Source organism: Dunckerocampus dactyliophorus, chromosome 19 (assembly GCF_027744805.1).
Source record: "Dunckerocampus dactyliophorus isolate RoL2022-P2 chromosome 19, RoL_Ddac_1.1, whole genome shotgun sequence".
NCBI lineage: Eukaryota > Metazoa > Chordata > Actinopteri > Syngnathiformes > Syngnathidae > Dunckerocampus > Dunckerocampus dactyliophorus.
In genome coordinates, this window is record NC_072837.1 from 5,937,022 (window position 1) to 5,964,561 (window position 27,540).

The window sequence follows — 27,540 nt, forward strand, 5'->3', positions numbered from 1 at the left end:
GTATGTGCAGGAGTAATTTGGGTTGGCACGCTACTAAGCTACACTCTAGCCCTCTTAATTAAAAGCCAGGAAACCTGATTAGATGATGATTTGCTGATGTCTGATGAGGTATGGTACACGAGCGCAGGACAAACCCATAACATTTTGGTGCAGATCTGGGTAAAGATGCAAATTTCCCCTTTTTTGTAACTTTGTGAGATAGACCTGGGTATTTCTGGTCTACAGTTTCTTCTAAGGTCCTGTACTGTACATACTCTCGTGACAGTAGATGCCGCTGAACCCCGCATCACAGATACATGTGAAGTTGCCAGCCGGGCCGCTCACACAGCGCCCTCGTGGTCCGCAGACGTTGGAGGAGATGTGCCGCACTTCTGCAGAGTCGTTGGTCGCTACGGCAACAGTGCAGCTGTCGATAACTGACGGCAATTAGAAAAAAAAAACAAACCCGGCATTGTTACTTCCTCTATTCAAGCTTTCTGTATGTACACAAGGAGGACAGTTGTAGTCACCTTGACAAGGTGTGGTCTTGCAGTCCTCTTTGGGTTGCTCACAGGTCTTTCCCTCGAAGCCCTCAGGACATGCACAGTAGAAGTCCTGGTCCATGCTGTGGCATTTGGCCTGGTTCTCACACGGGTTTGAATCACAAGCATCCAAAGGGGAAAAGATCTGGATCTTTGTGGATAAAAGAGGCGGAGGACACATTGTAATGGAGTCATATTATTGCTTTAGTAGGCCAGTGAGCCACTTGGCCTTGCTCATGCCAACGTCCCTTATCAAGGTGTAAGACTCTCCCTAAGCTCATCAAGAGGCACACTTTTGTTTTAACGTCACTAAACGCCTTTATTCAAGGTTTAACAAAGAGAAGATGAACAGGTAGCTCAGACAGACAACATCTTTGTGAAGATAAACGACCAAAAGAACCACCCTGCTTGTTTGGCCTTTTCTTAAACACAAGGAAAAGCGTGTAGTTTTTGTAAACATCACTACTGGGCTGCACCCTTTTAGCCATTTAAGGTGCTGAACAGGAGAGTTAGAGCGGGTCAGCAGGGTGCGTAAAGTCTGTGGTCACACACAGTTTATTTTAACCCGAGTGTCATGACCACATACCAATTTTCTTTACTATTTGGATGTGTGTGGTCAGAGCGAGGAACGCTATAAATCATTGGATGCAAGTGCTTTTCTTTTCGGTGGAGGACATTATAGATTTTTTTTTTCCCCCCAGAGAGATTGGCAAGACCATGCAAACAAGTAAAAACTTACTTGCATCCAGTGTTTTCTCATGACCATACGCAGTGCTCGACTGCAATGCCATTATGGAACGTACGGGACCAAAAATAAATATAAAAAGATACTTTGTGCACATTTTGGTGCACTCTGTTTATTTTTTTAAAAATCATTAAAAAAAAACTTAATTTTTTTTTTACTTAATTTAATTTTTTTTTTTAATATCACCTTTTTTTTTTTTAACTAAAAATATTTTTAAAATATTCTCAAAAATATTCTGCTAAGTTTGAAATACTGTGGTACCTGGGTTTTCATTATTCATTTGTTCCAAAAGGTCAGAAGAAAACTGAAACATACAAAAAAACGAGGCAATTTTTCCCATAGGAAATCATGTAAATCCAATTAATCTGTTCCAGACACACAAAAATATTAACAAAAAACAGCACCGTTATAGTTTTACATGCAGAAAACAACACAAAGTAACTATAAATAACGAATGGATGGAACTTATTGTTGATGCAGACTTCCTGTACACCTTGGCAGGGTTGAATTCAATACTGTTTCACGCCTTCTTTCTGGACATGCTGGTACTTGCAGCTTTCTTTGGCCCCATATGGCGGTTTATTTGCCAGTGGCACTCAATAAAAAATGGACGATGAGTCAGTGTTTGGCCACTCGATTTCTCAAAATGATACAGTACAGGGCAAAGGGACTAGTTTGTTACACGCAGTACTGCACAAAAAACAATAATTACTTCGGAATAAGCTCAGAATACGGAGTAAGTAAATGCAATGCTTAATAATCAACATTATGGAAAGTAGGAAAAATTTTGCTAAGCATGCATGCTGTGCCGTGGCAGACAATGTTCTGTAGTAAACGGGCAGCAACCCAGCGTCACCTCATTGAGTGCGGCTGCTGTATATATAGTGGCGATGCTAAATCAGGATTGGCTCCCGACCAGCAATGTCCTCCATTCAGGCCCCAAGAGAAGCAGAAACAGAATCAGTTTCCTCGCAGATAACCTACATTGGCTTCAAACGCACACTAAATATAACGGATTACAGCGAGGAAACAGAGACGTCATGTGATAGCCGCGAATACAAGCAGGACAGGTGGCTGACTGGAAAGGACTCTTGTTTTGGTGACTGTTTGTAAAGGCGCCATGTTGTATTTACCATTCTACCATCTTCATGGTAGCAGTTCCAAAAATACATCTCACTGCATGTTCTTGTTTATTTTGGACTGTCTCACTTGTTTTAACCACACTCTCTATGATAAAATAGCTGCACTACAGTATGTCACAAAAGCGAGTACATGTCTGAAAATCTTTGATCATATTTCATGAGACAACACTAAAGAAACGACATTTTGACACAATGTAAAGTAGTCAGTGTACAGCTTGGATAACTGGAAATGTACTGTCCCCTCAAAATAACTCAACACGCAACCATTAATGTCTCAACCACTGGCAACAAAAGTGAGTACACTCCTAGAACTGTTGCTCTACATCAAGATGTTCTTGGCTATAAGACGATTGCCAACACCCTGAAACTGAGCTGCAGCACGGTGGCCAAGACCATACAGCGCTTTAACAGGACAGGTTCCACTCAGAACAGGCCTCGCCATGGTCCACCAAGGAAGTTGAGTGCACGTGTAAACTAAACTGAAGTTTTCATAAACTGACAACCCAAATATGAGACTCACCTCACACAGTTGCCCTGCGTAATCTGATGGACACTGACACACAAAGCCACCCAACACAGCATGGCACTGCCCTCCATTCTGACACGGTCCGCTGTCACACTTATTCCTCTGGATTTCACAGTGAGAACCAACAAAGCCTGGTGGGCACTGGCAGCGGTAGGTGCCTGGTGGGCCCTCCTAAAGAAAAAAGATCCACACAAAGCCATCAACACGTGTGTTAAAAAAAAAAAAAACACACACAATCAAAAAGGTCTCATGTGGTTATTTTGAATGCAAAATGACAAACCTTGCATGCAGCTCCGTTCTGGCATTGTCCTTTGCAGCCACTCATGTCTGATATGCAAGCAAATATGACACTTTAGCAAATAATTTAAAGTCGCATATAATGCTTAGAATTATAACATGGTGCGTGTGCAGACCAGACAAAGTTTGGGAAAGGAAGATACGAGTTAAGCTGAAGAGACATTGTATGGAATAGCTCATGCACTGGATCCAGAGTGAGCATGCAACTGGTTTCATGGGGGCAGAAGAGGAGAACGGTTACAAGTTTCCACATGTGAATAAATGAGTAAGCCTAAACTACACCTATGTTGTGAGTCCAGGAAGTGAATGTTGCCGTTTAGAATTAAAAAGAAAGAGTCTGTCGGTCAAAAGATCGGAGGGACAAACATTAAGAAGTGACTTTGAGGCAAGAAAAATACTGACTGATGTCACAGTTTTGTCCAGACCATCCCCGAAAACAGTCGCAGTGATATCCACCAATCAAATTTTTGCAAGAATAAGCGTTCACACACGGCTTTCTTGCACACTCATTAGCATCTGTGAAAGCAGGTAGAAGGAGACCGCATCCATAAAATGGGACAAAGCAAGGAAAGCACAAGAATACAAACCAAAAAATGATAGGATTTGAATTTGATTTGAACCAAAGGTGCTAATTTTTAGTGTAATAAAATGTTGGACATTGGACAAGGGTGAATAAATATGGTAATTACATATCAAAACATCTGCAAACCAAGATTTTCTACATGGATAAGTGACAAATGCACAATACACCCACAAGAACTGAAAAAAAAGAATTTGCAGCAATAGGAAATGTTTTTAGGAAAAATATGCCTCTAACGTCACAGAAAAACCCAGAGTTTGGACCACCGTGGCGCATGATGTTCTGATCGTGCTCACAGGCTAAGCGTCAAAATGCAAAAGAATAACATTGCAAAATGTACTTTTACTAATACACAACTCAACAGTTACGCACGCAGATTAGGCAATATAAAGATTCTGCATGCGCATTGTTTGTTCGGTCAAATTGGGCTACATAATCATAAAGTGTCTCCAAAAGGCTAAAAGAAACAAACAAAAGGCGTTAAAAAAAAAGAAAAAAAAAGGTTGAAATGAGATGCAAATAACGGACGCCCACCACCTTCCACTGACATCTAAAGTGTTACAACAAAGCACTGTTGCTCAAATATCTAAAAGGCAGGGTGAGGTGGGGGTGGGCAGACCGCAGGGGGTCCTGCTGTGCTCTCACACACACACACACATGCACCTGTCTTCTTTCTGAAACACTACACTTATCACACACACCCACACACACACACACACACACACACACACACACACTCAACGCCAGGTAAGACAGGAAGCTGATTGCTGCTTGTAAATTGAGATCTAAGCTGGTAAAATGACTCTTGAGATCGTTTTTCAGAGCAGCTCGTCCCCCACCCCCTTTCCTAACACACACACACACACACACGCACCAAATGTATTTACTAGTTGTACATTTGTGTTGATCATGTCCGCTTTTGACAGGAGCCACACAGAAAGAGCCAGATATAAGACCCACTGGGAGCGAATAAAAAAACTGGGAAAAACTTCGATATCGACAACAGGGCAGTGTATCATGATTCAGGGTCCTGGGTGATCTGGAGCCTATCCCAGCTGACTTTAGATGGTTTGGTGGTAAAACCAGGAAGAAGTAGCCACGTAATAGGAAAGACTGTACCTCTACGCACGTGTGCTCGTCCTTAGATCAAAAAGATGTCGCTCACCTATCTGGCAGGTCTTTCCTTCCCACTGTGGAGGGCAGACACACTCAAAGCCATCCTCCAGGTCCATGCAGGTTCCACCCCGGGCACATGGATTAGAGGCACACTCGTCCAAATCTGAGTGGACGTAACACGACGTGACATCAGATTTGACTGACACGGTCACAGAGCTGACAACATGTTTATTATCGCCATGTTTTTTTGAATATTTTGTCATACAGCTAAATGACCCGAACTGAAAATTAGTCACCACCAATTTCTAGTTTGGTATTTCCCATATATTTTATTTGTGGCGGGCCTCCACAAGTGAGATTTGGCGCTACTGTTTGCCCTCACTCGTAAATACAACATAAAAGGGACTATCAGTAGCTTGTCGTTCCAAGTCGGTCGTAACTCTGCTTCTTAACACACCTCATACGCACCTGGTCTGCCAGAGAGTAAGAAGACGTAGCAGGAGGGATCAGTGCTGTCAACTTAGCGACTTGATTCTGTTTTATTTTATTTATTTATTTTTTTTAATAAAAAAAGCGACTTGCGACTTTTTCTGGTCTTATTGGACACTTTTGGAGTAAAGCACTTATTGCTCTTCTCAACGAGCACTGTGTCCTTCTGTGCCCCCCCCCATAAAAAAGCACTCACAGGTGGCTCTGTCTCTGTCTGCGATTGTGAGCGTGTACCTGATGTAGCATGTGAATGTGCACTATAGCAAAAGGCGGGCATCCTGCAATTGTCCATGCTACTGACGCGTGTATGTACTATACGCTGCCCTTTGGGTGACATGATGAGTTTTTTTTTTTTGCTCCCAAAAATAAGAAATAAATCTTCGGCCTATTTTGACGTCTCTTTGACTGTGATCGAAAATATAGCTGTGACCTGTGTGGCTGCCAACAAAATAAATCAAAACAACTGTGTGTTTCCCTCAGTGGGACACAATAAAATATACTGTATGTGTGGCAGCAACTCACTGTGTGCACAGGTCGGACCCTCCCAGCCTGGCGGACACTGGCACTCAAACCCCGAGGGACCTTCATGGCATGTGCCACCGTTTGCACAAGGACTGGAAACACAGGCGTGCTCGGCTGATGGGGGCACCAATACAAAGGTTAATTACAGTAAGTTGAGATGGTCAAAAATTCATTCTTCCAAGCTTATTTTTCCAAGTGACACCATATTTTGAACAAATACTTCTGACATAATTTTTTCTCCCTCTTAAAGCAATAAACTGGGGCTGTGGAATACGAGGGAGCCAAATTCCAGCAGATGCATTTTAGTGAGCGTTCTGCACTCACCCATCTGACACGTTTTGCCCGAGTAGCCTTGTGGACAAGCGCAGTAGTATTCGTCTGGTTCGGTGTTCATGCACGTGCCTCCATTGATGCACGGCTGGTGGCGCCCGCAGTAATTCAAATCTGGGGGTGGCCAGGAAACACACAGGTAGCAAGTACAGTACATTTGGATTTACAGTATATAAGGAAGCAAGAGTAAGGCCTTCACAATTCACAGCATGAAGGAAGTCATCTCTTCACTCTTGCTGCTTTGATATATCATACAGTAGGGGTGTCCGCAGAATAACATCCCTGTTATTGCCATGGCAACCAGATCATGTACTTTAGTGGTAAATATTATTGGTGGACCAGCCAGGACACCTCTGTGTTAAATGTTACTGTACAGAGATGTGTACACTAAAGTCATTTTTATTTTAAGTCATGCTGTTATAATGCCAAAAAGTTTGGACAAGAACTAGAAAACTGTACCCTTTGAGTGTGTATCGGGCCTACAAAGTAGCGAGAGACTTCTCCATGAACATGACAAGCTCTTGGAGCAATATCAGCTTCCACCGCGTCCCCAACTTTGCTAATTGGCTGCCAACATTCATCCCGCTGGTGCCAGGAGTTCCCGGGAAGCTTGTCGGCGTCTTCGTCTCAGTTATAGAGCACCAGCTGTCCGTTTGACGGGAAGCACTGAGTGTTTCCTCAAGCACTCTGCCGCTCGGCACCACGAGAGGGTGGCTTATAGTATTTACAGGATGTGCTCAAGGAGTTAGCAACTTGCCTCTCTTTTAATTATTCATCAGGAAAAAAAATATACTGTAAGTTTCAGTGTTTTTTTCCCCCTCCACTTTCAAAACACTTCAACCAAACCCATTTGATCCTTGAAACCAGCTTCAGCCTGAAGGGCAGGTCACACTAAAGGCTGCTAAATAAATAAATGAACAGGGATGAGTCTCCACTGGGGAGCTTTAGGACCAACTCTCATCGCCCAAAGTGCACTCAAGTGACGAAGAGGATGTGTGGGGATCGAGTGTCCCTGCTGGTGCTCAAATCACACGAGCAGTAAAACTATACAGCTGCCGTTTTCCAGTCGGAGAATGGGGAAAGACGTCTATGGTCTGATAAGGGTACATACACTGACACAAAAGTGAGAACGCACCTCACATCTCAGCAACTATTTTTTGCAGTACATTCCCTCTCAGGAATATACCATGGAAGGTAAACTTGGATATACTTTAGTCAATGTTTGACAGCAGCAATATCCACTGAAAATGAGTCAATACACAGCCATTATTGTTTAAATAGCTGGCAACCCAGGTGAGCAAGATAACTCAGTCTTGCCTACAGTCAAGCATGATGGTGGTAGAGTCTTGCTTTCGGGTTGCATGAGTGCTGCCGATACTGGGGAGCTGCGGTTCATTTAAGCAAATGCGAATTCCATTTGCACACAATTTGGACATGTTCACTGTGAGGTGTAGTCGCTTGTGTCGCCAGCTACTGTATGTGTTTACTCATTTCGTTTCATTTCTATAGTACAGTATTGTCCCTGGAGAAGTAAGTTGCCAGAATTGTCCGTGTTGACACATTGCATCTTACAAAGAACACATAGCTTGAGGGTACCTGCAGCATGAGAGAGTGTGCCAATTATGTTAGAGTGGGAGGTGAAGACGCAAAACCTCGTGCATACCTTTATCGCACAGCAGGCCACCCCAGTTCCTCTCGCAGTTGCACTGCCAGGGGACGCTGCAAGTGCCGTGAACGCATCCGGGGAACACCGCACATTCGTCGCAGAACTGCCCCTGCCAGCCGTATTTACACCTGTGCACCCAGACACCAAAACATCATTGTCACTTAGTGCATGTCTCCCCTTCTCCCACATTGAAAATAAGCATACATTGGACATAGATCATTCTAGGACTGCAACTAACGATTATTTTCTTAGTCGATTAATCTGAAGCTTGTCGTTTCCATTAATGGAGTAATCCGTTATGCCGTAGACGGACTAAATCAATATACACTAACCACAAACAGTTAGTGGTTTGGTCCGCATCGTATCAGTAGGATACGATAAATAGGCAAAAATGTTGATCACTGTTTTACAAAGTCAAAGCTGATGTGTGTGAATATCTAAGATACTATGTCTGCTTTCATGGACGACTAAGGAAATTAAAAATCTTCACATCTGAGAGGCTGAAATCAGAGGATATTTACGTTTTAAAATGAAAAAAAAAACCAGACACCAAAATCGTTGTCGATTAATTGGATAATTAATCATGGATTAATGAAATAGCATATTACATCATACAAGCAGTTGATTTTTTACATTCTTTTAAAAATCTTTCTGTAAATTGTATCAAAATGCATATTTCTCAATAATTATAATTGTGTAATAATACATATACTAGATGAATCCATGAAATCACAGAAACATTTCTGATAAGACGGAATGGCACTCCAACAATTTCCTTGTTCAAACAAAAAGAAAGGCGGTGGATCGCGAGGTTCTAAGCTAAACTTCATCCCACTCAAATGCACAAGTGTAGTGTAACAAAATAAACTCCAGCCTACAGATTTGTGTTGAGAAACACGAGCATGTCAGTGCTTGAAAGCAGCCTGGTGACAGTCAAGATGAAAACACCCACTCTGAAGCTCCCAGAGGTGAGGTAGATGCAGACTAATGGATGCGCTAACTTTACCAGCCAACCAATAATCAATGTAGTTAGTATCTCAGGTTCACGCAATATTTATTGAGCATTACCGCACCGATACATTGTTTCTTCTGCAGCCCGTTTGGTAGGGGTTGAACTACTTGTGCCTTCGGCTGTTTGCTGCCAAGTAGTGAAATTGATTTTTGCACCCACTGCTGCAAGAAAACAAAGTGACGCATTAACCAGCCTTTCCCAAACTTTGGTTCGGGAGCCAAAACGGTTCCTTGTCAGTTTTTAAATGTGATGCTGACGGTCAGGGCAAAAGGCTGTGAGCTACCTGGTATAATATATTACACCTTGGGAGGTGCCAGAAGACTTCAAAAAGGAGGCGCAGCAGCAAATAAAATAAAATATATACACACACACACACACACACACTATATGCGTGTGTGTGTGTGTGTGTGTACATGTGTTTTTTGCTGCCTAGGTTTGCTGAGGGAGTTTTTCCTCGCCTCTGTCGCCAAGTGCTCACTGGCGCGGTGTTTCAGTTGGTTCTCTGTTTTCATTTCTGACCTTCATGTGTAAAGTGCCATGAGATAACTGCTGTTGTGTTTTGGTGCTATATAAATAAATGGAATTGAATTGCTGTCATTTATTGCACTGACAGTCAAGCAGGCACACGTTTTTGGGGCTTAATTAATTGTTATTTTCACTAGTTTAGAGATATATGTCAACATTTGGCACTAAATGGCATTGTCGCGGTCCAACAAAAAGCGTGCATGTCCAAATTATGTGCATTCTTTTGTTTTTATAATAAAAAAAAAAGAAAATACAACAGAAGAGTAAGGTTTAGCATTTTTGGATTAAAAAAAAAAAATTTAAATTAATATTCGACACGACAGCAACAATAGTTGCCGTATTGTGAAAATGAATAAAATATATATATGTTGTATATTTGGGTAAGCCTGCGTTGCTTCTTCAATTATATAGCATTAAAACACAGTTAATAAATGACAGCAACCATGCCAATCAATGCAGAGGGTACATGAGTGCACACGAACATTTATTTAAGGTTTAGAAACCAATAATTGACGAAGGTCAAAATGAACAATCAGTAAGTTTTTGGGAGAATGTCTCTGAATGTTCTAAACTCATGAAAAGAGGAGTCAACTTTGTATTGCGCCTCTGCTGGCTGCAACAAAGTACTGCAAGGGCAAGAAAGAGAGAAAAAAAAAAAATCAGTATCACGGCTTTCGTCAACCCATCCCAAAGCGCCTTTGCCAACTAATCTTAGTGGTGGGTTACATTCCAGGGCAGGAGAGGTTAAGAATACTTCCAGCAAGCTCCTGTCTGGACTGGGCTGGGGAGGGGTGTCTGTAGGTCTTTGAGGGTCTCAGAGCAAGTGTCTGGAGACGGCTGTGTGTTTACAGAGGCTGTGTGCACGCGCCTGCTGCTTCATGACAGCACACGGCTATTCCAAGGCTGTGGTGTCGTCGAGCCAGCTGTCTTGTCAATTGGCTCCTATTTTGAGCGAGTACTCCTTCAGACGGCACCGCTAGCACTCAGAGAGACAAGGTCTTTGAACGTCTCTTAGGGCGGGAGGGGTGCTAGGAATACCTGACATGCTTTCTTACAAGGTGTCACTGTCTTAATAACTTTAAAATTGTCTGAATCAATCAAGCAGGATCAAGTCTGTACCATTACTCAGTGCACGTAGGCGGCTGTCCGATTCCTGCATCATGGCACCTTGACGTGTCAGAAGGTTGACAAATGTTCTGGAGTGGTGAAATACAGGTAACGCCATTTCACCATTTATCTACCCTCAGGACACGGCGAGCCTCTCACAAATATGTCATGACAAGCCTAATGTGTGCCGATATAAACCCCTCAATGCCACAACCTGACAACCAGCAGCTTTTGTGATTCTTAAAAGGCCCGTGGCTAAATGAGACGGTGTAAAGCCCACAAAATTGATGAAATAAAGGCAATGAAAGGCCTTGAGATCACAGGGGATTTATTGTCGGCTTTCTGTGACCCGAGGCTTCATTAAATTCATGCCACAGCAGGAAGAATCTTTACTGCTGCTCCTTTACTCATATCACTTTTCCCGTCTGTCGGGACCTGACATTTCAGGAGAAGAAGATGCCTTGCTCCCTTGTCTGCCTGCTAACTGGAGCCAGGATACCGAGTCTGCCCAAATGCAGACAAACCTGCTCCTCCTCCTGTTCAGTTATACATGCAACACATCATAGCAAGTAAAAGCAAATCATCCTTTCCACTTTGGAAGCATTTCAGTGCAACTTTCCTTGCCTTGCCCTTGAGGGCCGCATTGCAGAGGGCAAGGAGGCATGACGATTCCCGGCACGTTTACAGCACTCACACTGACATCTCCTTGTCTCAGGAGCGGTAAAAAAAACCCAAAAGAATGGAGTGCTTGGTATTCTGTGTGGGGAAACATACAAATAGGATTTGCCGGCTGGATATGCCCGCAAGACAGAAAAAAAACTGTCTTTGTTTGGCATCCGTTATACATCAATTAATTAACAATTAAGTCGATTGTGAGGAATTGAGTGTTGATTAATTGCTCCTTGAAGCAACTGAGGAAAAATGGAATGCACTATTTGGTGCCACCAGTAGAAGCGCTGTAGATTCAGGGGTCCCAAACTCGCAGCCCGTGTAGTTAGAACATAGAAAACCTGTTTATGACTTCCTTAATAAGGGCTTTACCATTATTAGAGCCATGTAGACATGAAATAACACCCCTATAGTCACCTACACTCTATTATATTACTATTATTCTTTGTTTACACCATACTGTGCAACATAACGTGCAGGCTACGGGATCACTGCAGGGACATATGGGACAGCCGCCCCTCATAGCATATAGCAAGCTAGCGAGCTAACTAGTTAGCCTCCAATTTATTTGTTCTACACTTAAGAAAGGGTCTCAAACAGATTTGGGACAAAGTCAGAAGCCAAAAATGGGACGGTTAATGACATTTGTGGCATAGGATCCATCATACCTGCGCACTCCAGTGAGGACAAGCGGTATGAAAAGTTTTGGTTGCTGTGGGCCATGTTTTCCAGCCAATGTTATACACACATGTGCTTGTCAGTCCTCTAAAACAGGGGTCCCCAACCACCGGGCAGTAGCCAGTCCTTGGACGGGACCGAACCATGCCGCTGGAAAACTTTCAGGCCCAAAAAAATCTCATAATAATGAATCAAAAAATAATATCCACTAATAAATCCCAAAGTTTTTGCATGTTTTTGTCGTTTAGTGTGAGCGAAGACTTGTCCTGCTTTGTCCAACAGTCCTTGGACGCACCATTGTGCGTGCACCAACTTTCTCCCATGCTGCACAGATAGACTACTATAATGTATTTTTACCCTTTTTCTTTCACCTCATATTCGGTCCCAAATGCTGATACTCAGGGGGAAGGTGTAAAGGTAAGATTTGATGAGTGCATATTTGTGCAAAAACAAAGCCTAGGCTGCAATGTCGGTATCGCATCAGAAGTGAAAGGTTGTATCAGGACAGCCCGAATATAGAGTGGTGTACAATTACAGACGTACAGTATGTAGAATAGTCCAGTGACCTGTGATACTGAATACTGCTTGGACCAAATACTATAAAAATACAGTAAAATCACAACTTCTCCATTGTACAAAAGAGTATCTTACTTGCATTCCCCCGGAACTGTGCAGCCACCATGTAGTAGATTACAACCTTGCTTGCAGATTGCTAAAAAGAAGCACAGTGCATTTCCAACATGAATATAGAAATGTGTTACCATGACAGCCACACCATATCAAAGTCCGTGAATAATGACTTTAAGATTCTAAATGCAAACATGACATAAAACAAAATATACACGGACTTGTTGGCTGGTGCCTCACCTGTCCTGCAGTCAGGACCCATCCAGCCCTCCAGGCAAACCTTGGCGCCCGACTGCTCACAGCGATAGTGGCCAAAGTAGTTGTCGCGAGGAACACACAGCTTATTGCACTTGTTGCCGTAGTAATTGTCATCACACCGCACCCGAATACGGTAGATGATGCGAGCCACGGGCCCGTCGTAGGGGACGGTCTTCCAGGGATCACCGGGGTTGACCATGCCCGTGTGAGCGGTCCGCTCGATCAGCAGCTCCTCGTCATCTGTAACGGACAATCGAATAATTACCGAAAATGAATAAGTGTTTGCTAGAAATAAAAGGATGATATAAACTCCTGTTTCGATGCGGGGGGTTCTCCCTTCACTGTTACTTTTTTTTTTGTTTGTTTTAAAGGACCTGTTAATTGAATAAGGACCAATTAATTAAATTTGTTATTTTTTTGCTCATGTCCACATTTTTTTTTTATGTATCGTTGTGAAAAGACTAACATTGACAAAAACGTGATTAAGTGCTTCAACTGTAAACCGCCATGAGCATTACTGCCACCTACAAGACGGAAAAGGAACAGCAAAGGTCAAAGTTGTTTAGCAACTGGTTGTTTTCCCCCCTTTATTGACTGAAGATTACCTTTCTAAAAAATGACGTAAGGGGTATTTTATTGCTACATTTCTATTGCAAAAAGTATCATGAGCTGCCAAGCTATGACTCTTTCTTAATTATGGTTTAGCCTACACACTACTGAGTTCCACTTGTTAGCTGCGCAATTGAACTGTTCTGTCAGAAAGTGAGAATCTCCGATTTCTCAGCAGGCATAAAGCGTCTGTGCAAAATATGCTAGCGTTTATCTGCAATTAATGCAGACAGAAAACAGCCTGCACAAAAAATCCATTTAGCACAGTGGGATTGACGCTCGTAAACAGTTTTTGTGGAAACGGAGGGTCTGATTTCCTTTCCGCCATAGCTTTGCAATGCACTATAGACACTTTTGAAGTCAGCGCTCGCAAACACATACACACACTTTCCTCTGCCGGGGGACTGACACAATGTCAGACAGAATTAAGCAACAATAACAAATATAACCCCCGGCATTTGCCAGATAGAGAACAATGGGCTGCGGGCCCAAGCCGGGCTCTGCTACCTCGGTGTCTAAACAGCAAGCCCAGCCGCCCAGTCCACTCCACTTCCTGCTCGATAAACACAAGGAAAACAGCCGGCTGCCTTTCCTGAGGACGCGGGGGGAAGAGGAGGGAGGGGGAGGTAAACTGGAGGATGTGATGCTGGAGGAGAGGAATCTCACTGACACATTGGCGGGCTCTTACGTAGGACAAGACAGGAGACGGATGCTGACTCAGGCCAGGATTCTACTCTGATGTCTCACAGATACAGAATATGTCCATGCGTGCACGGGTATAAAACTATTTTACCCCCACTCCCTATGGTGCAAAATTGACTTTTTGAATAATGTTCCAACAGGAATATATGGCCCTAGAGCCGGTTTATGAGCACAAACGTTTGCTCCACTTTTGAGAGAGGAGGCACTCAAAGGGTCAGTTTTAAAGACTTTTTATAACATTATGAAGGAAAAATGTCCTTCCGCATGGTCATCATAGCTCCTCTGACCCCCCCCTCTAGCTAGATGAGCCCGCCCTGTGTATGAGCACACCATTTCACAAAGAAGGCGGCTACGCTACACATTTTAAAGTAAAAGGTTGGAGCAGGCGTGAACAAACAGCTCATTAGCATTAAAGCTACAGAAACAGTAGGCTCCCGGTAGTGCTTACTAAAAGTTGTTTTGTTTTTTTCATCTGTGTCTGTCTCTCAACACATTTTGACTACACTATTATGGGACCTCTGAGACCCCTATCTTATTCAAACAAATTAAAATGAATGAAAAATAGTAATGCTGGATCTCTGGTCTAATGAACTACAGTATGATTGGCTGGTGACCTGTCCCAAAGTCAGCTGGGATAGGCTCATACCCCCGCAACCCTAGTGAGGACAAGTGGCACAGAAAATGGATGGATGGATGTTCTAATGAAATGTCATTCCCGTAGTTATGGAATAGAAAACCTGTTGACAACCTTCTAAATAAGTTTTTTAAAACATTATTAGAGACCTCTAGACATGAAATAACACCCCTATAGTCACCTTCACATTCGTATTACCCATTATAGTAGATCAAACCAAAGAAAATAAGCCACTTAGGACATAAATAAGACTTGTGCTTGTGTGTGTTGCAATAAATGTCTTCCGGACGTGTGGACAGGAAGTGACACTGGGGGTTCAGAGTTGAGTTTTAGCTGGATTACGGCAACAACAGTAGCCTGTGTTGTTATTACAATGATTATTATGCTATTATTATTGTGTCTGTTGTGAGATAACTTAAACCTGCAGTAAAAGCATGTTGATCTGGCTGTCAAGTCTGATGCTTGTCTCACCAAACAATTACTGACACCTAGTGGCAGATGTAGAATACTGCATTCACAAACGTAACGCTGCTTCGTAATTCCCTGTATTTGTATTTTAGTTCATTTATCCATTTTGATGCTTGACAGTGCTTAATTTAGGCACAAAATACATAACACTTGCTTCGATATGCATATTTTTGGACTAATAATAGGCCGTATTCAACCACAAAACAGCATGATTTAGTCATTATTTCATGTTTGAAAAACCGTGATAGAGTGATAAAAAATTGAAGTGAAATATCAGGGACAGAAATCAGAGCCTTAAGGTTTCCCGGTGTCTCTGTCATTAATGAGTTTCGCATTAAACATTATTTTAAAAGTTCCCTAGACATACAGTAGATGAAAGCAGCAGAATAGTTCGCTTTATTGACGACGCTATTAAGTCAAATAAGCCAAACCCAACGAATGTACTCAACAATAATCAACATTATGAGTGAGACCAAACTATTCCACCAGTCAAGCAGCAGCTATAAAATGTACCGCCACATACAGAAGCTTTTTCCGATCTTTACAAAAGGAAGATTTGTTCTAGATGCTCTTATTGCATCTTTGACCCATGACATTAGGACTGAAGTCAGCTGATGTCTATGATGCGACGCACAAGGCAACCGCACTGCATGAGCACCAATAATCACTTATATAATTTGACATGACAAGAGTAAGCATTCTTGAGCTCAGAATGTCCTATTCCATTCTTTTTTTAAAGATAATGTCCACGTCATATCTCACTACATTGATGAGCAGATGCGTCACAATGTGCGACCAAGTCAGTTGTCGTACTGTACGTGTGTACGGAATCCGGAGACGACACACGGCAAGAAGCTAATCACAGCCATGATGTCAAATTCTATTTCTTGTCCATTGTCTGCACTCATGAGTGGAGGTATGTTTGAAGTCGTGGACTAAACAGGATGCGATGGCCTCTTACAAATAAAAGCAGACAGAGCGAACACGGCGGTGTGGACATGCATCGCATCCATGTTTCCATGCACACACACAAGGATATGCCAGACTCCTGAAAAATGCCAAGGAATCGCGGGAGCGCGCAAACATTTATAGTCCTCAAAAGATTCCTCCCGGCCGGAGCGGGGCTACTTCTCAGACGGGAAAAAGGGGGATGTACAGGAGTCGAGGAAGCGGACATTTCCAAAGGAAAACAGGATACAGCTGGTCAAGCACTGACCACCGCAAGCCGACATCGCTGCTTGTATTGTACACAGGGCGTCTTGGGAAGTTAAAATGCACATTGCTTGTGGAGCATTTCCTACAGTAAAATGCTGCAATCACTACACAAAATACAAGAAAAACTCAATGTTATCTGGCAGGAACACCTGTTCAAGTCAGCCCACTTGAGTTCGCATTGACTTACTGTTACGGGTGATGTTGTCCCAGTCCCAGGCCTCAACAATTAAGGTGTACGTCCGCTGCAGAAAGAAGACAAAAAACACATCAATTAACATTTGTGTTGCATGTTATTTGCTGAGCTGTGTGCGTACAGTACACATGTAGCATGGATGCACTCCCTCGTGTTCCCAACATGGCATTCGGTGATTATATCGGCAATTTATCATTTCCCATTATTCTAACTTTCATTACATTCAAAAAGGGTGCTGCCATATCTTACATTTGGACTCAAAAATCTTAAAAGCGACTCTAACCCGTCGAGGGGAAAATGCCTCCCACCAAATAAGAGGCCCAGTAACAAAAGGTCACTTTGCCAATATTAGCTACAGTATGAGAGCTGAATTCAGTCTGGCTTCGTCCGTGCTTTCCAGACACCGAGGTACAGTAAATAAGCAGCTAATGGGATTACCTTGTTTCAGTTATGCTTTGCTTTCCGAACACATCATGCGACGGATTAAAAGAAACACTCCCTGCATATTTGTAAAGCAATGCAATACGTTGTTAAAAAGATAAGGGTGACTGTGCATACTGCAGCTGCTATGCATGGCTATTTGTTAAAACACAATAAATGCCACATTTAAAGGAAGGAACATACAAAGAGCCAGTTGTACCAAAACAAAGTCACTACAGCTTGAATACACCATAGTTTGATGCTTTCCTATTTATTTATTCTACGACCAGTCCAGGGTGTACCCGGCCTCTCACCCGAAGACAGCTGGGATAGACTCCAGCATACCCACAACCCAAGTGAGGACAAGCGGTACAGAAAATGTTGGATGGATATTTAATCTATTTGGACTCCAATGGCAGCCCAATTAAGTACTTAAGGGGATAGTTCGGAGTTTTTGACATGAAGTTGTAGGACATCCCCACCAGCAGTGGACTATTTCAAGTGACTTACACCCCCTCCCCATCATAAGAATGTCTCCTGAAAAAAAAAAAAAAAAAAAAAAAAAAATCAGACCTCACAAATCGCTCAGCATTATATTTTTCTCCCGCCATGTCCGTGCTCACTGACGCCCCTCTATTTGTATGTGATGAAGACGCTTGCATCTTCTTCCGCTGTGGAACACACGTAACACCTTGCGGACTTCTATGTGTGTCATGTGCACCACACATACGTAATTAGTGCGGCCAACGCACGTTCAGATATTCCGTACGTCCTCCATGCGCGTCAAGATCTTACTCCTCCATGGTCACGAACAAAAAAAAAAAAAATGCAGCCATTCGGGGAAAGCTAAAAATCGCACGTGTGGTTGTGATCTAGACTTAACAGTTTGAGAATGATGTGATGAAAAAAGGCACCTTTTGGTCTGAAACATTGAACCAAATTAGGGAAGAGGGCGATCCAATCCAGTATTGGTATAATGGAGATTTTCTGATCCCATCTGCGGGGAGTTCTGATCCATGAGCCACGTAGGTGCTTTCATGTTGTCAGCAAACGTAGTTAGAGGAATATCAGTCAAAACAGCATCAGCGAACCACCTGCTCATCATTCTTAGAACATCTGTAGACGCCACAATAATAATAATAATAATAATATTAAAGCAAACAGAGCTCTGGTATCGGAATAGCGTCGTTACAAATATCCAAATTGAGGTATCAGGATCGGATCTAAGTGAAGAAATGTGGGTCGGTCAACCTGTATACAACACTTACAAAGACAACGCGTCTTATGTTCGAAGTGAGTCAGATCTTTTCTTCCCTCACGAACATCAGTAACCGGACGACACGGTTCAGTGTGATCGCGCTGACAAACGGCTGCAAAAAACTCGGACAACTCTCATCTAGCATCAAATCTAGTCACAACGACAAATGACTTGACAAAAATCATTTCACAAATCAATTATGCCGAGCTACCAATGGTGCGCGCACACACACACACACACACACACACACACACAAGAGTAATCTAGCCGGTGTGCTGCATGGCACACTGCTAGGCAACCAGCTGACCTAAATAGCACTCATTACGTCACCACCAGAGACAGTTGTAGTAGCCACAGTGTGACCTCTACTGTAATGTCACTGACCGGACATCAGACCCGAGAGGAGTTTGGGCAGGGGTGTGTGGGGTGGGGTGGGGGGCACAACGCCAGAATTACAACCTGCGGTTGCTCAAATGAAGCGGGAAAGAGAAAATGCAGGGAGGAGGAGGTGGGTGATGTGTCAAATGTGTGCGTTGTTAATCAGGGGGACCAACAAGCTGGTAGGCTGGTTGCTGCTGGGCTGCAGGATTAAGAAGGCTTGTCTGGCTGTGGGTGGCGGCGGGAGGAAGGGGAGGGGAGTGTTGTTGAGGAGAGAGACCACAGGGGTGAACGGGAGAGAAGGATGGCACACAGGGCTTCTTGGCGTGAGGGTCTGGACTTCAGGGACAACTGCTTCAGATTGGTTCTCAAGGAGTGAGGTCGGGAGGAGAGTCGGGGGGCTTTTGATGAAAAGTCTGTCGACAATTCCGCATCTCGGCGCAGACGCATAACAGATGCAGCCTCCGTGATGGATTATTTGACATGAACGTGGATCATCCCACGACATGTAGCCCGGCTTCTGACCTTTCCACCTGCCCCCCCCTCCCCCACCACAATAGGGTAGGCCGGTCTGAGCATGTGGGTGGGTGTGCACGTATGCCAACGCAACCCAGAGGTACTTTGAGTGGCAAATACATAAATTAGCGACTCATTGGGAGTCAACCCTTAAATGATTCAGCATCAATGACAGGTGTCCAAACTGTACCCCCGCACCTTCTGTGCTGGACTGCAAGTCAGGCTTCCTTGCATGCCTGCGTCTTGTAAACGCTTGCGTAAAGTATCGCCGCAGTCCGTGTGTGTTGGGCTTGAGCAAAGCCACGGACTTGTCTGGTTTCCCACAGACCATCCCAGTCTGTGATTAGCTGGATTAAGTGACAGCTGCCCAAATGGTCGGAACAAGATAGATGATGGTCGGGGGGAGGGCGTGGGGGAGGAAAGGCTACTGAACAAAGACCCTTGTTCCAACACCATAACTCACCCCCATCCCAATCAAAACCATTGTCCACGAAGAGACGCAGCTTGAGGACAATTAGCAATCAGCACCGCTGAGTCAGGCCACATTAGTTGGATGGAGTCAAAAAGACAAAAACAGTCCGAAGGATCCGTGCAGCAGATTGCAAAATACAGCAACGACTCAACTTTAACTTTCTAAACCATTTTTCTAAGCGTTGTTCCTGAAGCGAGCGAATAAAAAAGACTGAGGAAGCTACTGTCAGTCAAATCTCCAAAACCCTCCGTAGCCCGTCCCTCTACTGGATTAGAGGATTTACTAAGAGAAATCCTAGTTTTTAAGTGAATAAGGGGGGCATGTTTAAAAAAAAGGGTGTTTCTGTGTCATGTACTCCCTGATTTAACACTTGCATTGCGTGCATTCAAAATGACATCAGGTGACTACCTCTGGATGTATATCACTGATCTCTATGGAGATGCGACTGATATCAAGCGGGCGCCACAGGTAGAGCTCCACACCAGATGAGGGGTGGATGGGTGAGTGGGTCGCAGCCATCGCTGCTACTGCAGAGTCATTTTGTGTTTTGAATAAAGAGGGCCGGGAAACGGAGGGAAGCAGCAATGGGAAGTGGAAGCCGGGGCTCGTCGGGGTCATTAAGCATGGGGATCTGCACGCTTCTGTTTCTAAAGAGGGGTCAGCGCTCTGCATGTGGGGCGATGTGCGTGTTTGCATTCGAAGAATACTAAGAATGTGAGATCCAGGCCTGGTGTGTAATCCCATGCAAAATCCCAGTCGGCCAACAGTCCGCTATCAATGGGAGCGTCTGCAACGAGGATCAGTGGTTTGATTGACTCATTTCTGTCTCCCCGGGAAAATGTTACTTTGAGAATCTGCCCATATCCACCACCTCTTAAAATGTAAGAAAATCCGAGCTAGTTTCATCCCGAGGTCCCATTCAGAGGTGACCTGAACGCCCGATATTCCCGCTCCGCCATGCGAGAGTTTCACTGACCTCTCCTGATTTATTGCCTTCTGATGGGACATGAGGTCATCACAATTCATCCCGTGGCCAGTAATCGCTGCATGTAATCTTCATTAATCTGTGATGTCAATCCCAGCTTTTGGTTTTACTAGGGCTGAGTCTACACTATCCCAGGGAAGGCAACGTGCCACGCCGTCTCTGTTGGATGGAGACCCGGAGACCAGTGGTTTTTCTTTTTGCGATACCCCTTCCGATACCCCTTTGTGGATAAATCACTGCAGTACTAATGCCTAACTGACGCACTGCTTCCTGAAAATAAGGACTGATAGTCTAAAATGACGTTAATGATGCATCGTCATTTCATAATTAGTCATTAAGATTAACTGACGGCAAGCCTAGATGGTCCCATTAACCGACGCAGATGGTTTCACGTTTGATGAATTTGAGGTTGGATGGTGGGGATGCAAAAAAAAAAAAAAAAAAAAAAGTGACTTGGTGCCAAGAGGGTGGACCCGATCATAAGTCTCCACTTGTCTAGCCCCTCAATCTGTTCAGAGGAGAGGATGAAAGACCTCCAATGGCTAAATCCTTGCAAATGTGAAAAGGGTGTTGGCAGTACAATTTGGCACTTGCTAACATCAATAAAGAACAGGCCTTTACTCCGCTTGTCACATTTTTGGATTCAGTCCTCACTTGAAAATGAGTGGCCCTTCCCAACTCGTTTCTGTGTGTGTCCGTGTGTGTGTGTGTGTGTGTGTGTGTGTGTGTGTGTGCGCGCCTGTGCAAAACCTGGTTTCCAACAAGTGGGCTCAATTGGAATCAGTCGAAATGTCCTTGATCAACAATGTGGAAAATTAACTATTGATTAATGCACCATTTGATATTATTTTTTAAAACAGGTGAATGCTCTGAACTACCGTTTCCATGCCAGTAGTGTATCCATTATAATACTGTAATACTGCCCGGAGACTTGTGCCATAGTGAACGTCTGCATCGATGTTGCTCATCTTCCCATAACTGACATCATCATCATGCAAATTAGTTGATAGTGAAATCAACAGTGCCTTTGCTGGTTGCGGCAAACATAGTACACTCCATTTTGCCTGATTTGCTTCAGGACATGATTAATAAAACAACTGATACCACAAAACAGACGCTGACAAAATTGTAAAAAAGACATTATCAAACCACCTAGTATCATGCTCATCCCTAGTTAAGTCTCATTTTGGCGCACTTTTGGGTTGCACTGATCCACATTTTTCCCCCACTTTCAACCTGATCCCAATATCTGAATTTGGATATCTGGATACCGATACCAGAGCTTTGTTTGCTTTGATATACAACCATGAAAAAAAGATATCAGCAAATTTAGCTAGAAAAATATCAGCCAACGCAGCTGTCTCCAGCTGCCACACACACACACACACACACACACACACACACACACACACACACACTTCAGCTTCACAGACAGATAACACAGAAGTCTGGATGAACCTCGCCCATACCTTCCAAGTTGCTACATTATCATTATTGTTGATTTGATGCGGCTGTAATAAACTTCTCTCTGCAGGCAAGTATGGTGTTGTACCAACCAGTTTTGTGTGGCCATGAACACGTCAGGCGGGGCGCTTGTGTGTGTGTGTGTGTGTGTGTGTGTGTGTGTGCGGCACGGTGGCTGCAGTGCATGTGTGGAGCCAGCTACGTTTGCTGGTATTCTTCTGACTACATTTGCTGACAACATGAAGAGCACAGACGTGTCTCACGGATCAGAAATCTCCGCAATACGTCTGCAATACAGATACGTGAATTACGCTGGTATCAGAGCACGATACAGATACCGGATCGGATCTGCCCCATCCCTAATACTGCAGTACCCTTATGTGTACGGCTTGTAATGGTCCACTTATGGATGAATGATACGCTTATGGAGCGTGGAGCTAGAATGGTTATGGAAATTACTGATCCAAAGTGTACCCCCAACTGAACTGCATTGCTAGGTGGCAATACTAGCTTCTTTAAATACTCTGTTCTGATTAGAGCGCATACAGCATTTGCACTGTATGGTGAAAAACAAAAATCCATCCATCCATCTTCTATGCCGCTTATCCTCCCTACGGTCGCAAGTATGGCTGCGCCTATCCCAGCTGAATTCGGGTTAGAGGCCGGGCACACCCTGGACTGATTGGTGCAGAAATACTTTCGCAAAAGTACAACTGCATGGTCCGAGACACTACAATGTATCCCACTGTTCATTCTCCAGTTAATAATATCAATATATAAATACCATAGAAAATAATCAGGGTCCAATAATAAGGTAAGCTAAAATAAACATGGAAACTGTCCTTAGAGAAAGTAAAGATGTCAATGTTGCTAGGCACTGGCAGTGAACACCTGCCACCTGCACAGGCACACCTGCGCATAAAGCAGAAAAAGAGGCTACAAAAAAGACCAATAAATAAAAGTAATCATGGGAGAAGTATCAGCATCTTCACATTGTAGAATAGCAGGTTACAGGTTGCTTTGCCAGAGTGCCAAGAGAGGTTACAGTGAAGGCAAGGCATTTGGCTGGCTACTGTGCACCGGCTGTGAGCAAACACACAAGCGCACACACACACACACACACACACACACGCACACACACACACACACACACACGGCCCATTGAGCAGGCTGCTATGATGCCAAAAGGGTCATTAGGCATGCACTTCCAATTCAGCACACCCTGGTGCTAATTAACCAGAATGATCCAAAACTGTGCAAACAGCACAAAATGCATGTTAGGAGGGCGAAAAACAACATGCAAACAAACCAAGCGGTGGGAGTTTTTTACGATGGAAACCTAAGCATGGCAGGAGGATGGTTGTCCACAGATGACACTAACCAATACTGCTTATAAAAACCAACTGTTGTCATTGTCCACGGCAGTATCAATACATTAAAGGAGGGTGTGATAAGTCAAGCTGCAGTTAAGGCTCACGCATTTTTTTAACATTCAAGTTCACAATTTTGTGTGGGAGTTAGCGTAAACGTTAGCAGCGTACAATCAATAAAACACTAGCTTTGATACCAAAGGACAACAGCGGCTGTGTAATTGTGAGTGCGCTTCTTTCGCTATAAATTGCTCTTCCGCCTGCCGCTTCTCGCGGTGTCTTGTGGAATACGAGTTCCAAAAATGCCACCGGACGCCTAAGAAAAAGCAAAACGCGCAGATTTGCCGACGTCGCACATGAAGAGTGTTGAACTTACTTTACTGATCTAACTTTTTTGTTGATTTTTGAGTCCTTTTGAGTGAGGGAGTAAACAGTCTGTGATGAGCAGAAAACAAACCAAAACTTAAAACACAAAATACGTCACAGAAAATCCTTTTCACGGAGAGTTTGGGAGGCCCCAGCCAGAGGGGCGGCTCACTGCGCCACACTTTGAAAACGGATGTTTTAAGACATATTTTCAATAAAAAGGAGAAGGTAATACGTAAATCAGCTTTGCAAGCCTCAAGTTAAATCTTAACTTGAGCGTGCTCTTGGCTGTCCGTCCTTTCCTCCCTGAAGGTGGCTCATTTGCCTAAAGACATTGAAGAGTTGCCACAGCGATGGACATGCTCCCCAAACATTAACGGACTAATACCCGATCCAAAGTAACAGGGGAGCCTGACAGGAGTGCGATGCAGCACCGCTTCCAGCCGAGGCCCATTATCATTTCAAACAGGTTCAGCGGCACGGTGACGAGTTAACTGCCCATGTAATGACATGCGTTAATGACCTCCACAAGAAGCCCCTTGGCACCTGTACACCATTTAAGAGGAAGGGGCCATGACAACAAGCACATACGGGATGTTTAACCAAACTAATCCATGCATGGTGATAATAAAATGCATGAAATTGATTTAGCGCAATGCGTGCCTGTAGTCACATCTAGGAAAAAGCTGAAGCTAACGGTGCACTATGAACTTTATCCGCAAACCTTACAGCAGCTTCACCCAAATGTCGTCACGCACCTGCTTTAATAGCTTAACAAAAGACAGTCAGCGCCCACACAAAAAGCATCGACCGCCTCTGGCCGGTAAGCTCCACCCACCCAGCTTAGGAAGTTTATTTCCGTTGTACAAGTTTCCATGACAGCTCATAACCACTTTGAATGGTGGTTTACACATTCAAAACCAGGCCAACTTGAATAGGCGCCCAGGCACCGACCTCAGCAGGTTACATTTCCATACAGTACAAGCTACAGACTACCGAGCATTTTATTTTTGAATGGCTGCACCGCACTTCCAGCCACTTCCGTGAATTCATGTATAATTAGATGCTGACATTCAATGAACAGTATCAGCTGGTGATTGATGTAATAACCACCATGTGTAAATAGCGCACACAATAGTTGACAGAAACATACAGGCGTAAATAAACTGCTGAATGGTGGCACAATCAGCCAGATGTCCAAAATGAACGGCTGTACAGGTGGTCCTCAAGTTCTGTTCCTACCATAGACATGATGTAAGTCAAGTTTTAGTGCAAGTCGGAACATTAGTACCCAAGTCACTCATACTGTGCACAGAACACATGAAGGACATAAAATAAAAAGATTAAATACAACAAGGCTAGTCCGGAAGGATAACCTCATGTCCTCCCAGATCTCCTTGTAACATCGCACGAATCCACGACCCCTCGACAATCATTAGGATTCGATTATCTTTATCCTTCATGGTTATTGCGACAGTCGATGGGCATATCTCCTTTCTCTGAGATTTTTATTATGTTCATTTTCACTTCCATGATGATGGCTTTCCTTTTCTTTAGTGCACTGCTGTTTGGGAGACATGATGAAGTCCAAAAAGTTGACTAAAAAGCGATCATATGCCGAGTACGAGGAACACACTGCATTGTTGCGCTGTAACTTGTTCTCGTGAGAGTGTTGTGTTTACGGACCAAAATTACATTTTGAATCATTTACGGGAGTGCGTTCGTAACCACGTAACATCATAAACAAAAGGGCCACCTGCAGTTGTAATGTCAACTGCTTGAAAACGTACAGGATGATTTCAACTCAATATAAAACTTCCATATTGACCCATATATTATTATATATACACACCGTAAATTCCAGACTCTTGAGTGCACCTGAATATAAGCCACACCCATCAAATATAAAGAGAAAAGCAACTGTGTACATGTAAAGGCTGCACTTTAGAAGCCGCGGGTGTCCACGTTGTAACAAGGGATATGTACACAGAAAGACACACTATAAGGTTCAGGCAGTCCAAGCAGAAGCTGTAGTAATTCTGCACTTGACCAAACTTACTTAAGTTTTGTCAGATCAAAACACGATTGCTGTATAAGAATTCAAAACATGATATTAGCGTCACTTCTTCCTGAATCTGCACTCTTAATCGTCATTGGAACTGTAGTTCTTTTAGCCGCATCATTGTTTAAGCAACAGGGTTCAAAGCATGTGAAAAAAGTAGCGCCTTATAATCCGTAATTTACGGTATGTTATATATACCCATTTATATTATTAGTATTGTTTCCATAGAAAAAGTCTGCCAAAGACTTACATGCAAACCAAGGTGGCGCCAGCAACTTCTCCCCAACCGTGGCTGAGCTTTTCTTCATCACTCACACATCAGATATGGATATAACGGTGGTCAAGGAGACTCAATTATCGAGCATCTAAGAAAGATATTTTCTTTTTCTCCAATTGTTATTTTATTGAAACCATGACTAAAGAATTCTTAATCTTGTCTGTTTTTTTTGTGTCTGAAATGTTTTTCCAAAAACAGATCTTGAAAAAGATGGGCCGTCTAAAATTCGGGTCAGAACAAAATAAGCATTTTGTTTCACTGGATGGGTATAAATAGCATCAATGGAGCAAAAACCCAACCATAAAGATTCTCTCAGAACATGTGACAGTGGTGGAACCACAAGCGACAAGTCAGGTTATGATACTTTGGCACTCTTTACAAGGTAAAAAGTGATCAATTAGGAGTGTACAAGCTTATCTGTTTATCTATTATCTGTTTATCTATCTACTATTTTGGTTATTTTGGTGACGTGTCAACCATTCACAAAAATCAGCATACTAGAGTGTTCAATTAATGTAACACATACGCCGGAGAACCCGCAAGGACACACAAAAGCACTGGGAGACTGAGCAGAAAGTTTATAAACGTGATTTGAAACGAGCTCCAACACAAAATTTTGTGCAATTAAATGTCCCACCGTACTCCCTTCACTAAATATTCATCTTGTGAGTCATAAAAACAATCCATGCTGCGTGATTGGCCAGGATGCGAGTCGCCTCTCGCCCAAGGTCAACTAGGAAAGGCCCCAGCTCACCCTTGACCCTGAAAAAAAACACTGCATTAATGAAAAAGATCTTGGTGGGGATCTAGATCATTATAAAAGTTTCTCAGTTCGTTATACCGAAGCTAAACACTGAATCCAGCCTCGTGTTCCCTCTGTGGACTAAAACAAGGTAGTCAGATGGAGAGGTTTTTCGTCCACATGGGTCGCAGTGAAGCAGTTTTACAGTCTAAGATACACTGCAGCTTTGTCGATGAGGCAACATACAGTAGCATGTCTGTCCGAGTAGTGAGCTCCGTCAACCGGGGGCCGTCCACAAGAAACAACACGTGCAGTGTCACTGTCTTTTATTGCTCTTGCTAGTTCTTCTATTCATTTGTTTGCACATGCACATAAACATGAGGAAGCCGCGTCTTTTGGTGCACTCGCTGCCCCTTGGTTGGAAGATTGTTCGGGAATATAGCATTAAGACTTGCCAAATGTTGGCAAGGCTGCTTGCTTGAATGGAGATGTAAACAGGAGCTCAAGGCCATAAGCACCACTTTTCACACTGCTTTGAAGCTCCAAGCCTTGGGAGTGTACCGGTCAACTAACCAATTGCACAATCGATTCAAAGCTGA

The 27,540-nt window shown here is 43.5% G+C and overlaps 1 protein-coding gene across 2 annotated transcripts in view; it reads right to left on the reverse strand.

The window, feature by feature from the left end:
- The window catches only part of jag2b (jagged canonical Notch ligand 2b), a 51,626-nt gene that overhangs the window by 12,621 nt on the left and 11,465 nt on the right, over positions 1-27,540 (reverse strand). Inside the window, exons 3-14 of one of the 2 annotated variants that reach the window (XM_054761872.1) lie at positions 16,626-16,680; positions 12,793-13,050; positions 12,577-12,637; positions 7,932-8,062; positions 6,263-6,382; positions 5,939-6,052; positions 4,977-5,090; positions 3,634-3,747; positions 3,215-3,261; positions 2,929-3,105; positions 510-672; positions 255-416 (exon numbers count right to left, since the gene is read on the reverse strand). In XM_054761872.1, coding sequence (XP_054617847.1) covers positions 255-416; positions 510-672; positions 2,929-3,105; positions 3,215-3,261; positions 3,634-3,747; positions 4,977-5,090; positions 5,939-6,052; positions 6,263-6,382; positions 7,932-8,062; positions 12,577-12,637; positions 12,793-13,050; positions 16,626-16,680 — 1,516 coding nt within the window. The remainder of the gene's footprint in view (positions 1-254; positions 417-509; positions 673-2,928; positions 3,106-3,214; positions 3,262-3,633; positions 3,748-4,976; positions 5,091-5,938; positions 6,053-6,262; positions 6,383-7,931; positions 8,063-12,576; positions 12,638-12,792; positions 13,051-16,625; positions 16,681-27,540) is intronic. The other variant, XM_054761873.1, reaches the window with a different exon arrangement.